This window comes from Eretmochelys imbricata, chromosome 15, assembly GCF_965152235.1.
Source record: "Eretmochelys imbricata isolate rEreImb1 chromosome 15, rEreImb1.hap1, whole genome shotgun sequence".
NCBI classification, from domain to species: Eukaryota; Metazoa; Chordata; order Testudines; family Cheloniidae; genus Eretmochelys; species Eretmochelys imbricata.
In genome coordinates this window covers 11,540,359-11,554,544 of record NC_135586.1, presented here as the reverse complement: position 1 = coordinate 11,554,544, position 14,186 = coordinate 11,540,359, and the positions used below count along the sequence as shown (strand labels likewise).

Sequence of the window (14,186 nt, the reverse complement as noted above, 5' to 3'; positions counted from 1 at the left end):
GAGTGGCAACGTTGTATGTGAAGTTATAAAGTTCTATTGTATAAGACATGTTCCAAGTCTGGGGAAACCACTTCAACCAGTTCCCCAGAGACAAAAGGCTATCCAACACCTAAGCTAGGTGTCAACATATTCAAATGGACTATCACATGGTTAAGCAGCCATTCTTTGGCAGGAAGAAGGGTCTGAGCAAGAAATATACATCTTGGTAATGGAACACTAGAGGTTCCCTTGAAAACAGACTTTCTGTTGCCTGAACCCCAGCTGCAGATGAGTCTCAAATAAGAGAATTGCTATAAGAAAGGGGAGCAAACTCCCCAGATTCTCTCTCCTCCCTTTCTCTCTGCTCACAACATCCACAACGTCTGAAAGACAAGGAAAGGAGCACTGGATTGGGGAATGGGTTCTGGCTGAAAGGCATCCAATAAGACTGCAAAACCATGTGATGAGAGAGACATTTTGCTTTCAATTCACTTAGCTTGTTAAGTGAGATATTAGTTACATCTTACCTTTTATTTTCTTATAGCCAAATTCTGACTTTTATGCCTCATTACTTGTAATCACTTAATCTTTCTTTCGGTCGTTAATAAACTTGTTTTATCTAAGCCAGTGTGTTTGGATTGAAGTGTTTGGGAAACTCCATTGGGAATAACAAGATTTGTGCACATCATTTTCTATTAATGAAATGATGGACTTTCTATGAGCCTGTATTGTCCAGGAGGGTACAGGGCAGTACAAGACTCACATTTCAGGGGACAAGTCGGGGAGTGGGAATTTGCTGCTTTCCATCTGTAATATAATTCAGGAGTGGCTGGCTAGTGATTTTCATCCTGGAGGTTGAGAGAGAGAGCAGACCAGGAGTGGTTGGTCTCACAGAGAAGCAGTGTAAAAGTCACCCCAGGTTGGAGAATTGATGGGACACAGATGTCCATTGGTCCAGACTGTACCCTGGGTAATGTCACAGTGCTCCACGAAGAAGTTGTGGTGTTTTTGAATTTAAATCTCTGTCCTACACCTCCCTGGCATTGTTTCACTTTGTGGTTTCCATTCTAGTTTCGCAGCATGAGGAATTATTAATTCAGTATGGTGCTTTTCATCTGTAAAGTACTTTACAAATAGTAAGAACCCGACTTGTGCCTGTCTTTTCCTGTTCAGTTATTTTGGATATTTGTGTATGCAGAGTAATTAAACATGTAAATAAAGATAATTGTGTAAAAATATCTGCATATCCGGGGCTTTCACTCTTTGAAAATCAGCCCCTGTGTGATTGATCTTCACAACTTCCCTGCATAAGTGTACCAGTGGTTGAAGACTGTTAGTGAGAACTGCACACACTCTGTACCATGAGAAATAAATTAAATCTGTGCCATTGGTAAGAGAACCACTGTAGTGACAAAAAACAGATCCTTAGTAAAAAGCATTGCAGTAAATACGTTTTTGTGAGACACATAGAAAACGCTAACTTTTTAGCTTTTAAAATGAATAGGTCTCTCCCTTTTCACTGGACATCTATGCCTCTGAGGTAGGTAAGAATTAACCTCAATTTCCCCATCTGTGAGATTGAGGTAAGAGACTTGTTCAGACCACTGGACCATACATCTCTGAGGGCCATTGCCAAAAATAATGTGGTGGTGTTTTTTTTTTTAAATGTTTATACCTGCTATATAGTTACAAATAACTAATAATCAAAAAGGCTCAGATTCTCAAAGAGATTTAGGTTATGTCTACATGACAGCCGCTATATAACCTCAGCAGCGGCACTGTTCCTGTGCCCCCATAGCCCTATACTGTAAATACTTCCTGCATTGATGGAAAAACCCTATCCATCAATGTAGTTAGCCCAGCTCTCTGAGTGGCGATAGCTATGTTGATGGAAAAATTCTTCGATCCACCTAGCTGTCTTCATAGGGGTTAGGTCAACATAACTATGGCAGTCAGGGCATGAAATTTTTTACAGCTTTGTGTGATGTAGCTAGTCAATCTAATTGTTAAGTGTGATTAGGCTCCTAATTGACTTTGAAATTTAGGCTCCTAATTTACTTTTGAAATCTGGGCAAAAGTGATTTCCTTGTGCCTACCTGGGCCTTCAGGCCAGAGCAGTTGCTTTTACTTACTTTCTTGTCTCTTGCTGTTTCATGTTATACTATGAATGTCATCCAAATCTAGGTTTCCCTGTATTATGTATTCTCCCTTCCCTGAGCACTTAGAATGAAGGGTTACCTATTAGTCATTCGAGAGGGCATATGATTAGCCCTATTATTTGCACACTAGGCCATCATGCCTACATTAAAAACAGAGTTTCTACAGAGGTGTAATCACTCATTGTCACGTAACTGAGCTGGTGCATAAGCTATTGCTAATAGGGATTTCTTCAATATCCTTTCCTATTCACTGGCAGGGTAGGGCACATATACTCCAGTTCCTGTGTTCTGGAGAAAGAAGGCTAAATCCCTAGCGTCATGGTGGTGCTAGTTTTTTTCTACTAGTGATGCTGGTTTTTTTCCTGCAGTGACCCAACCCTCACCTTTCCCAACTTTCCCAGCACACTTCCCTCCTTCCCACCTAATACACTCCCTCTTATATTCATTCATTTTCCCAGTGTTCCTCCCATTCCACATTCCCCACTTATTTCTTTTGCACTTCTACGTTGGGACTACACTGCTCCTTTCTCTGTTCTTAGAAGCTCCCAAGACACATACTATACTGCATTTGTTGCCTTGTAACTTTTCCCATGGTCATGGTTACAAGGCTAGCTCCACCTCTGAATTCTCTCGGGTCTCTTCCTAGTCTCAGATCTCCCATCTTTACCTCTAAGGTAGAATCATGTGGTTTTTACCACTCTGAGAGTGGGGCCCTGGCCCGTAGTGTCCCATGTATTGACTATACCTACCAGAACAGGTCTGCCTAGGCTCACAATGTGTGGAAACTGCTCTTTAGAAGCTCATACCCAGCAGTGAATACAGGGACCAGGCACCCTTCCTAACCCAAAGTGTTGTTTAATCTTAACAGTATGAAGAAAATATCACAAGAGAGAGAGGATTTTAAAACAAGAGGTCTACGCACACATCTATTTTACTGAGAATCATAACTGTTGGAGGCTGGGTGTCCATCTCAGAAACCTGTTGTGACGAAGTGGGGCTGTTCTTAATGTTTCCTCCAAATATGGTGGGGGTGCCTCAGTTTCCCCTATGCAGTTCTTAAGTATCTAGGTGGTGGGGTAAGGGTGTATAATCACTGCAGAGCCCTAGAGGGCATGTGTGTGCAGGAGTCTGGACACAGAGGATGGCCGACACCCTGCTTCCTGGCAACTGATGGCCTGGGCCCTTCCCCCCTGCAAGGTGAGAGCTAAAGAGTTGGAGAACAAAGGAATCAGGTGACCACCTGGCCCGGGAAAGGAACAAAGCCCAGAGGAGGAGGGGCTGAAGGGAGTTTCAGTTTGGGGCTGCTGGGACATGGAGTGAAGGGCAGACCTGGTTGTCTGGCTCACTGCCCCCCAAAATGGACCCAGCTGAGGGGTCCGGTTCTCTGCACCTACAAGCCCTGTTTTAGACCATGTTGCGGTCGTCTAATAAACCTTCTGTGTTACTGACTGGCTGAGAGTCACGTCTGACTGCGGAGTTGGGGTGCAGGACTCTCTGGCTTCCCCAGGACCCCGCCTGAGTGGACTCGCTGTGGGAAGCGCACGGAGGGGCAGAGGATGCTGAATGCTCCGAGGTCAGACCCAGGAAAGTGGAAGCTGTGTAAGCTTTGTGTCCTGCAGACAGGCTGCTCACAGAAAGGAGACTTCCCCAGAGTCCTGCCTGGCTTCGTAGGGAGCAGTTCCAGAGCATCACCCAGGGACTCCATGACACCTGTACACTCCTTGAGCAAGTGCGTGTCTCCTAATCCTCTTGGATCTTTTGATTCCCATCCTCCTTCACAGGGCCTGAGTCACTCCTGCCACAACCTGTGTGGCAGGTCCAAAGGGATGAATTATGGCATCAAAATTAATGGCTTTTGGATTGTCTCTCACATGTTGGTTAAGAGATATGTATCCACCACCACACCTTTCCTGGGTGTCCTTCCTGACAATCCTGCTATTGCATTAATTCAATATATACACGCACTAGGCATCACAATTATCAAGTCAACACATAATATTCATTCATTATTACAGGCAACTCCAAATCCCTCACACCCATCTCTCTGACTTACATCTTGTATTATCCTTATTTCAGCTGCCTCAACACAGGCATGAAGCAAGTTTTCACATGCAGGTTTTTTTGGTTTGTTTGTTTTAAAGTCCCATGTGATGGCTAACTTTAATCTTAGCATTACTCACCTACTTCAGTCTGCTTCCCCGGCCTCCTCAGACCAGCTCTCCAGGAAGGGATGGGATTTTCCCCCAGCCCTGTAAGGTGGAGAAAGTTATAGTATATAGTATAGGTACTGTATCTCCTAACAATAATAGTAGTAGTAATAGGAGCTGAAGAAAGGGGACCTTTTAAGAAAGATTCAATATAATAGTCTGTACTTTAGAGAAATAACATATGGGAGATACATATTAGGCCAAATTAGGGTGACCAGATGTCCCCATTTTATAGGGATAGTCCCAATTTTTGGGCCTTTTTCTTATATAGGCTCCTATTTTCTCTCCCCTAACCCCAATTTTTCAAACTTGCTATCTGGTCACCCTTCGCCAAATTGATTCCTGACGTAACTGCTCACTTTAAGGGACTGGATCAACTCGGCCCATATTGCATGGTACTTTTACAGACAATTTAAAATGTACTTGCACCTTTATGACACCCTGGGCCTAATTCAGCTGTGGTGCTAATGACTGCTGTTCCTAGTAAAGTCATACCTCCGAGGCTAGGGCTGCATTTGGCTCCCCAGGTTTAAAGAAGACCGAGATCAGAGGTATTTTCACTGCAGATATTAGTCCTGTAATAGTGAAGATGCAGGGAGCTGGGGGGGAAATGCAGCTTCCTTTAAGCTGCTTATACAGATGTTTAGTTCTGCAGCTCTTTGTTTGTGATGTGAAAAAAAAGAGAGACTGGAAATGAAATTATGCTAATTGCTGTTTAAGCTTGGCCAAGGGAAAAATATTAATCACAAATTTAGGATAACATTACGTTTCACAGGAGCAAACAGGCTAAGGTGATAGGGCAGCTGGACTTGCGGGTTCTCGTCCCAGCTCTGCCGCTCACTTGCTACATGATCTCATGTCAATTATAGCCCCTTTCTGCCCCATTTTTGGTACAACGAGGCTAATATTTACCGGAAGGGTGCAGGGTGGTTCTGAGCCCTAAGAAGAGTTTGCAAAATGGCCTGCGACTGTAGGAGAGAGCTAAGAGAGGTCAGGGAAAGGCAAACTGTTCCTGGGCCCTGCATGCAGAGAGACTGCTGCCCCCTCCTAGGTAGGGGCAGACTTACAACCCCAGCCCTTCTCTCTGCCCGACGCCAGCCCAGCCCTGCTCCCTGCACCGCACGTTGTACGGACAGCCCCGCCAGCTTTCGGCCCCCCGGTTCGCGGCCGCGGCTGCGCTCCCACAGGCCGCCGCCAGGGGGCGGGGCGGGGCGAACACGGCCCCGCCCCCTGCCCTCCCGGAGAGCCGGGCCGGCGGTAGTTCGCGGCAAGATGGCGGCGTCCGTGGAGCGAATGTGCGGGGCTGCGCTGCGGAGGAGCAGGTAGGGGGGAGGGGCCGGCTGGGGCGGACGCTCTGAGAGGAGACAGGCTGGTGGGCGCCCGCCTCCTGCGGCAGGGCAGGGCAGGGCATGGGGGGCACGGAGAACCGTCCCAGCCTGTCCTCCAGCAGCCGGAGGCGGGTCCTTGCCTTCACTCCCCGGCCCCCTCCTCAGCTGTCACCTGGGAGACCCCAGCACTTATCGCTGTGGGGAGAGTGGAGACCGGCTCTGAACCCGCCCGCCCCTAAAGCTGCTGAGGATACAGGGGTGGGCACCTCTCCCCACACACACACGGCCCTCAGCTAGGGTCAGGGAGGGCAGCGGGGCTGGGGATGGGCACCCCCCCCACACACGGCCCTTAGCTAGGGTCAGGGAGGGCAGAGGGGCACCCCCCCCCCCCACACACACACATGTCCCTCAGCTAGGGTTAGGGAGGGCAGCGGGGCTGGGCACCCCCCCCCTCCACACACACGTCCCTCAGCTAGGGTTAGGGAGGGCAGCGGGGCTGGGCACCCCCTCCACACACACGTCCCTCAGCTAGGGTCAGGGGGGACTGGGGCTGGGCACCCCCCCCCGACACACACACACATACACACATCCCTTAGCTAGGGTCAGGGAGGGCAGCGGGGCTGGGGCTGGGCACCCTCCTTCCCCCCCCCACACGTCCGTCAGGGAGGGCAGCGGGGCTGGGGCTGGGCACCCCCCCACACACACACACACATGTTCCTCAGCTAGGGTCAGGGAGGGCAGAAGGGATCTGAACTCAGCCTCCCTCGTTCATCTCCTTCCAAACAGACAGCCCCTCTCAGTTCAGGTACATTGGGAGTGAGAGTCTGAACACGTGTGTTCATTGCTATGCTTCAGGTTATCGAGGATAGACAGATACATAGGCTCTAGTTACTGAGGGCAAAGTGACAAGACTGATTTACTGACCAAAAAACCTTCCTTAACCTACAGTTAAGTTTGCCTCATTATGCCCTTCCAGACCAGAACATAGAGTTCAGCAAAACTCAAACTTGTAAAAATGAGGCAATTCAGAGTTAAGCAAAACCCCAACTCTGTTTTCTGGGATCTAGCAGTCGCCCTTACATGGACTCCAGCTGCATTCCCTGTATGAATGGTGGAGGGATTATGTGGAGCAGCTTGGCAGCTCTGCTTTATTATATGAGGCCGTTTGGGGGGCTGTACCCCCTAGGGTGTGTGTAAGCCCCTTTCCCTGAGCCTAGTGTATGTGATCCAAGGAAAGAGGTGCCTGTGTACCTTGAGAGATTCAGCACTTCCCTGCCTTGAGTAGCTTGTGTAATTGGCAGGGCACAGGAGTGTTCTTGTTATGGGGTGTCAGCAGTTAGATGGGAGATGAGTGTGGACTGTGGGTTTAATGGCGGACAAGTGAAAGCATAGTGTTAGATTGCATGTGCATAAGGCATGTGGTATGCTTCTTGTGGAGTAGGCTAGTTTGAGTGTGGGACAGCTATAGATTGCTTTTGCACTATACTGAACAGGAGCTGAGTGCAAGTATGTGCTATGGATGTATCGGAGCATTACTCAAAGATGGTAGAGTTGCAGTTGTGTGAATATATACCTTAACTTTTCATTTCCTGGTTTTCAGAAGGTTGAGTTTTGCTGAATTCTGTGTTCTGCTAAGGTATGAGATACCAAAGGGCAACCGTAACTCTGAGTTAATGAAGCTTTCTGTTGGTGAATTTCCTAGGGGTTTTTTGTTTTTGTTTGTTTGTTTGTTTGTTTGGTTTTTAACAGAAAAATGTTGTTGTTAGGAGTTAGTGGTCATTGAGGCTGTTACCATGTAGATTTGCCATGAGATGCTGCTATGGCCAGGTAATGGTGATAATACCAAGCTCTTAACTCATAATTTTTTATCAGCATATTTCAAAGAACTTTGAGGAAGGAAATGTTGTTATCCCCATTTTACAAATGGGGGAAACAGAGACAGAGAGAGGTTAAAGTGACTTGGCTAAGTCATCCAGCAGACCAATAGCAGGGCCAGGAATAGAGCCCAGGATTTCTGAGTCCCAGTCCACAGTTCTCTTGACTGGATCACACGATTGCTATGTGATTCTTAAATGCCCCACGCCTTTCCTTTATATTTTGTTATAGTGGAATGAGGATAAATAGTCATACATTTAAATGTTTGAGTTTGTAGATATTAACAGGGTCACTTAGTGTATAAAAAGCAAGGTTTTTAGGGGCTGTCGTCAGAGTTTTTCCTTACCCCTCTGGGTCACACGATGGTAAGAAGGTGTCTCCTGGGCCTGAATCTGTTGTAAGTGTTTTGGCCAGTATTTATAACTGTACTGTTGTGGGTTATAGAATATAGCAGTATATCCTTATATCTGTACTTTGGATGTAACGAACACCAAGTGGCCTTTGGGACTAATAAAGGAATGCTTATGTAACCACTAACTCATAGTAAACCTTAAACTTATAAGGAAAATATTTTCCAACAAAGTGGCTACACTATGGCCAAATCTACATTGTAAATGTTGATTCACCTAGCTATGTTGCTCAGGTGTGTGAAAATTTGGCACCATGAGCACTGCAATGAGGTTGACCTAAGCCCCAAGGTAGGCGTGGCTAGGTCGACGGAAGAAGGGTTTTGTCAACCTAGGTATCACCTTTTGGAGAAGTTGATTGACTGCACTGGCGGAAAACCGCCTTCCATTGATGTAGGAGGCTACACTGCTCAACTATCACGGCACAGCTCCAACACAATATCTGTGGCACTGTAGTGTAGATATGGTCTATGGCACTATGGCTGTGCTATTGTAGCACCTGTTGTATAGACATGGCCTCAGTTTACACACAATCAGTGTGGAACAAGAGAGAGCCTATTCTTGGGTGCCCTTTGGAGAATTTTAATAAAGGAGAGTGTGTCCTAAGTGTAAAGTCTATAAATGTGTAGGACTCTGTCCTAAAGTCAGACAGTTATGAGACCTCCATCGATCAGACTGTGACATGCACATAAGGAAATGACAACTTACGCAATCAAATGACTGTAGATTGTGCAGTGCCTTGTAGTGTAGTAAGACACTTTTGAATTCAGTGTGTTGTCAAACCAGAAGAACACACAGATCTCAGAGAGAGAGCTGCTAAGACATATCACTCATGGCACCCACATTCACTGGATGAGTAGGTTGTATGAGCTTCTGCGAGAGCTCTGTCCATCTCACCACTAGAACACTTCGCTTTCATTTTCTAATAACTTGGGCCTGTAGTCCCATCCAGTGGCAGCATATGGTGGGACCAAGCTTCAGGAACATGTTTATTCACTGACTTTGAACAGGCATATTTCTCCTGTTCCCCTTCTCAGATGTCTCCTCTTCAGATGCATAGTTGTGGAAAAGCTTAAACTGTAAGTTTTAAATGTGTAATTCTTGAGAGAAGCTCCTCACGGTGCTGGCTTGTTAAGAGCTTCACTGTGTGTGTTCAGAGTGGCAGAGCCACTTGGCATCATGGTTCCAGAATTCACCAAGTGACAGGGAAAGAGATGCAGAATCTAAGCTCTAGATAGTTCATAGAGTGATTCTAAAAATAAAGGGACAAGATGTTTCACAAGACCCATAATAGACATGGACCCTCTAACCTCTACATTTGAGTCTGCATCAAATGAGTTGTCACTGAAAGAAGTTCCCTTATGACAGCTGTTTACTGACCTGTTTGAGATGAAATGTTTCTGGGGCCAAATGGTCACACTACAGAGTCTACCAACAAAGTTGGCAAGAGGCCATTTGAATTGACCATGGTGACTGAACTCCTTTCTCCATTGTAAACTTTCCCTCCAGATCAAAGTTGATGCATGTTGGCAAGTCTCCAGAGCCCATGTTCTCTCTCTGGCATGATACAAATAAACTCTTATTAACTTCAGAAGGAGCTATTGGTATCTGGTAGGGGAAGAATTGGGTTCCAGGGCACTCATCCAGCTCCTCTCACCAACGCTAATTCTCTGTTTTTAAAAAAAAACAAAAGAGAGAGACAGAACTTTGCAAACAGGCTGTAGAAAATCTGGGCCCAGGCAGTATATAAAACAGAAGATGACATCAGAATTTAAAAAGTGAACTAACTGTAACAGAATATTGTAAAATCTTAACTGGAATAAATCTTGCCCCAAATAGCATTGCAAATAAGAACATGATATGAAGCAAATTGTATTCACAGTCACAAACATGGTAGAATTGGAACTAATATATATATATATATATATATATATATATATATATATATATTTATGTATATATATTTATGTATATATATATATATATATAAAATATAATATAATGTGTGTGTGTGTGATATGAAGCCATTAATAAATTGTACTGGGAAGGATGGACCAGAGATCCACACACAATACCTCCCTCAAAGGGCGAATCTCTGTAGGAGGACTGATACTTTGAAAGGGAAAAAAAATCAAGATAAACTGGATTAAACATTTAAATAACCCAAATCTTGTGAGAGAAGTTGGTGAAAAACTGTTAGAGTAGGCTAGGAGGTAATGGGTTCAGTAGGAATTTCATGATGATCTTTGAGATAATTAATTTATTTGTGGGTCTGCTTCTGAATATACAGCTTATCTAGATGTATTTGTTTAATTATATACACTTACATGGTAAAATATGTACATATTTAGACACCTGTCTCTTTGTGTTATATATAGTGTGCTGACTGACTGTAGTTTCTCCTGGCGGAAGAACCTCTCTCTGAGGAAGACTCTGGTCATCTGGAAACAGCCACCTTTCAGAACCTTTTTCACTGGTATGTGAGGGATCTTTTTCTCCTATATTTTTTCAGTTGCAGGTGCTATCTCCAAATACAGCAGTTCAAAGCTGAAGTAATAGGTGATTACAAATAGGTAAGTCTTGTTGGGGGTACGATGGCCTAGTGAATAAAGCAAAAGACTGAGTCAAGAGACTGCATTCAGTTTCTGTCTGTACCATGAACTTACTGTGTAACCTTGCAAAAATCACTTCACTCTATGTGCCTCTGTGTTCCTATCTGTAAAAAGAGAATATTTACCCATCTCATAGGAGTTTTGATAAGGCTTAATTCTTTGTGAAGTTCTTTGAAATCTTTGGCTAGAAGGTACTATAGCAACACAAAGTATTACATTAGTATGTGGAAGGAAGAAATATTAAATGAAGGTGAATTGGTAGTAATAGAATCTCTTTTTCCCTATTACTTTAAATAGGGATGTAATTGGTATATACATACTTGGAATATTGTGTGTATATTGCTCTTGGAATCAGTGCCTGTGTTTCCAGCGTATTTCCTCTCATAAAACTGGCAAATCTCCACTTCTCACTGTAGAAACTGTCTGTGCGGAAGGTAGATAAAACTTTGATTGACCTCATATTGGCTAATACTAGGGAAGGAGAATTTTTAACTTAAGAAGCAAGAGTGTTTCAGACAAATAGTCTGGACCTCTATTGTAAGCTTCCCCAATCATGGGAAACAGCTTCCTTTTTATTGACCCATATCTGCCATTACCTGTGGAGGAATAGATTGAAATGACAGCAATTCTAATATCCTGGGACCAACACGGCTACAACAGCACTGCAAACAGCTATTCAAGAGAGGTTTCTCCAGAACACTGCTCAACCTCTGCTAAAGCAGGAAAAGCAGAATTGATCTCATTTTCAACCATGCAGGGGGATGTTTCCCCAGAAACTAGAAATACTTTTGTTGGGGTGGAGTTGAAGGTATTTTAGTTACCTGGAAATCTTGACTGTAGCATGTGGTTTTTCTTTTGAGTTGTTTTTTGCACTCTTTAGTCCCTATGATCCTCAAAGCTTTGCATCATAGCTGCCTTCCTTTCCATCTGAGGATGGTAGTCACAGTTACAGAGCTAGCTGCACTTCTTACCCCTCTCTGGCCTGTGAATGCAGCCAACTTAGGTCTTGGTTCTCTAACCCTTACCTCTCTCTGAGTAGAATCTTGTGATTCTCCCAATCTTAAACCGGGTCCTAGGGTATGATATTGTGCATCAGCCATGCTTACCCAAGCAGCTCTGGCTGGGTTCAGTACCTGCAATTCCTTTGTTTGGGAGCTTGTGACCAGTGGTGAATAGTGACCAACCAGACTTGTCAAACTGAAGTATTGTTTAATATTAACAGGAGGGACAAAGCATCACACAAGAGAGAGGATTTTAAAACAACAAAAGGTCTACACCCGTGTCCATGTTAGCTAGAGTCCTAGGCAGGCTTATTTATTCCAGACTCTGAACCTCTGAAAACTGAGTTCACCTTAGCTCTTCCTCTGTCCTTTGAGGGATTGCCTCTTTAAATCTAGACAAAGTTCTTTGTTCTGTCTGCTCACAGGCTTTGACCGGCTACCCCAAAACCAGGTTGGTGAGCTGTGGAAGGGGTCAAGCCAGAGCATGAAAGTGAATGGCTCTTGCATTGTCTCTTAAATGTTTGCTGGGAAGCGCATTTCAGGATCTACAGTCTCCCTAACAATACTGTTATTGAATTAAGTTATAACCATACAGTAGACATCACAATAATCAGGTCAACACATAATATTCATAACTTATCACAGGCAATTTCAAAATCATTTCAAGTATCAATTGCACTTCCTTTGGAACTCATTGATGGTACTTTTTAATCTACCAGCGATTATACTGTTGTTTAATGCAAGGAACTCCCTCTCTTTCCCCGGAGCTGTGTGGTTCACTGCAGTGCTTTTCATCTTGGTGAGAGGGAGGCTGGGCCTCCAACGTATAGCTGCATAGCAGGATGGAGCACTAACCATAAAGCTATAGGAACCAGGTGTTCCAGATTTACCTCTTTTTCCAGTTGGGTTGTTTGAAGCACAAGGAAATTAAGATACGCAAATCAAACAACAAGCTAATGTCTGAATCATTCTTATTACACAGTACCTTCCTAGCTCCTAAGCCTTTGCTCTAGAATACATTTCCTTTTAAATTACTAATACTGGGCCATTAAGTGTACTCTAGAAAATTTTTAAAGGGCTGGTATTGGCAATGTCCTGTTTCCGCAAATACTGAAGCTCAGAACTGCTGTTCTTTTGATACCCGTTTTAGAACCAGTCAAAGTAATTGAGTCAGCATTTTGTAAGAGACTTGGAATGATGTTGGGTCATTAATGAGCAAGTCTCATCTTTCTATAGACTGGTTTCATGATTTGTTCTGACCTGCTTTGATAGCTAATTGCTTGTGAGTACCTGTGGCAAAAAGTCTGTGGCCCAAGAACCAAGCCAGATCTGTCTATCTTGCAGCTCTTGCTGGACAGAAATTGTGAAGATGAAGGAGTATGTATGGATGCAGACTGAGCTCTGTGTAATAGCATAATCGTAGATAATAAATCTGACAGTTAAAATGGCATGGTTTATCAATACGAAACCTTCTGAGAGGATAGTTCTGAGTTTTGCGCTGTGAAATGAATGATTTAGTATGGGGACATCAGGCTTAACATATCGTGAATAATATGAAGAAAAGCAGCAGAGCTTAGCAGATAGGTTAGCAGGCTAAAATCTGTTTTTTGGTTTTTTTTTTGTTTTGTTTTTTTTAAAACATACCTCCCTCAAGACAGGACATAAATTGTGACCTTGAAGTCAAATTTCAGCCATGTGATAGCTATGAAACAAGTGGAAGGATTAAAGACAACATAAAGTTGCTTAGAACTCCACGTTATTTGTAGCCTGAACTACTCTGAACTTGGGAATCAGGGCAGGGCTAAGGGAGGGACCGTTGCCTTTCCAGAGCAATGTTGAAATCCAGCATAATTTTCCATGTAGCTGGAGCAAGGCTTAAGACGCAGTGGCATGTACAGAATAATGTTTACCCTCATAGTTATGCTGGGCATGGCCCTCTCACTTTGAGGGCAAATATTACAGTTCATTTTCATATAACTGTTTATTTAAGAAGTTTGATAAATTCTTGCCATGTAAATATCAGAAACTAAATGATGATCATTATAACTGTGAGCTTTTTTATTGTGTTTAGACAAACATCAAGGAGTAATATAATCAAATCTCTCATTAACAAGGTGTCACCATATTACAGAGTGAGCCTCTTAGCACCATCCAAGATGTGTTGTTTCTGGTGATTTTATTAAATTCAGTGAGACTACTGACTCTACTCCTATTTATCAAACCAGGCAAGTATCAAACATTAATATTTAAAAATATTGGACAGGTGTGCTGGTTTTTCTGCAGGTGAATGTACATGAGAAAAATATAAGAATGGCCATACTGGGTCAGACCAATAGTCCATCTAGCCCAGTGTTTTTCATTGCAAGGCCTGCGAGCCAGTGGCGGCTCCCATTGACCCTAAGTGCAGCTCCCTAAATTCCCTCTAAGCTGCGTGGCCGCGCAGCAGGCTACAAATAGCCACGCAGCAGCTCTAAAGGGCTATGCAGTAGGGACCTGGAGAGGAGAGGGGTAGGAGTGGGCGGGAACTGTGGAGGGGAGCAAGTTGAGCCTTGCAGGACTACTGTGGGCCTCTCCCTCGGCCCCGGAACTCCTGTGCTGCCTGTTGGTCTGGGGGAGAG

General features: G+C 44.2%; 1 protein-coding gene across 2 annotated transcripts in view; it reads left to right on the top strand.

Annotated features, from left to right (window-relative positions):
- Window positions 1-5,543: 5,543 nt before the first annotated feature.
- Window positions 5,544-14,186, top strand: part of PISD (phosphatidylserine decarboxylase) — a 40,745-nt gene continuing 32,102 nt past the window's right edge. The window contains exons 1-3 of one of the 2 annotated variants that reach the window (XM_077835265.1): window positions 5,544-5,667; window positions 10,334-10,431; window positions 13,683-13,793. In XM_077835265.1, coding sequence (XP_077691391.1) covers window positions 5,618-5,667; window positions 10,334-10,431; window positions 13,683-13,793 — 259 coding nt within the window. In that variant the 5' untranslated portion in view covers window positions 5,544-5,617. The remainder of the gene's footprint in view (window positions 5,668-10,333; window positions 10,432-13,682; window positions 13,794-14,186) is intronic. The other variant, XM_077835264.1, reaches the window with a different exon arrangement.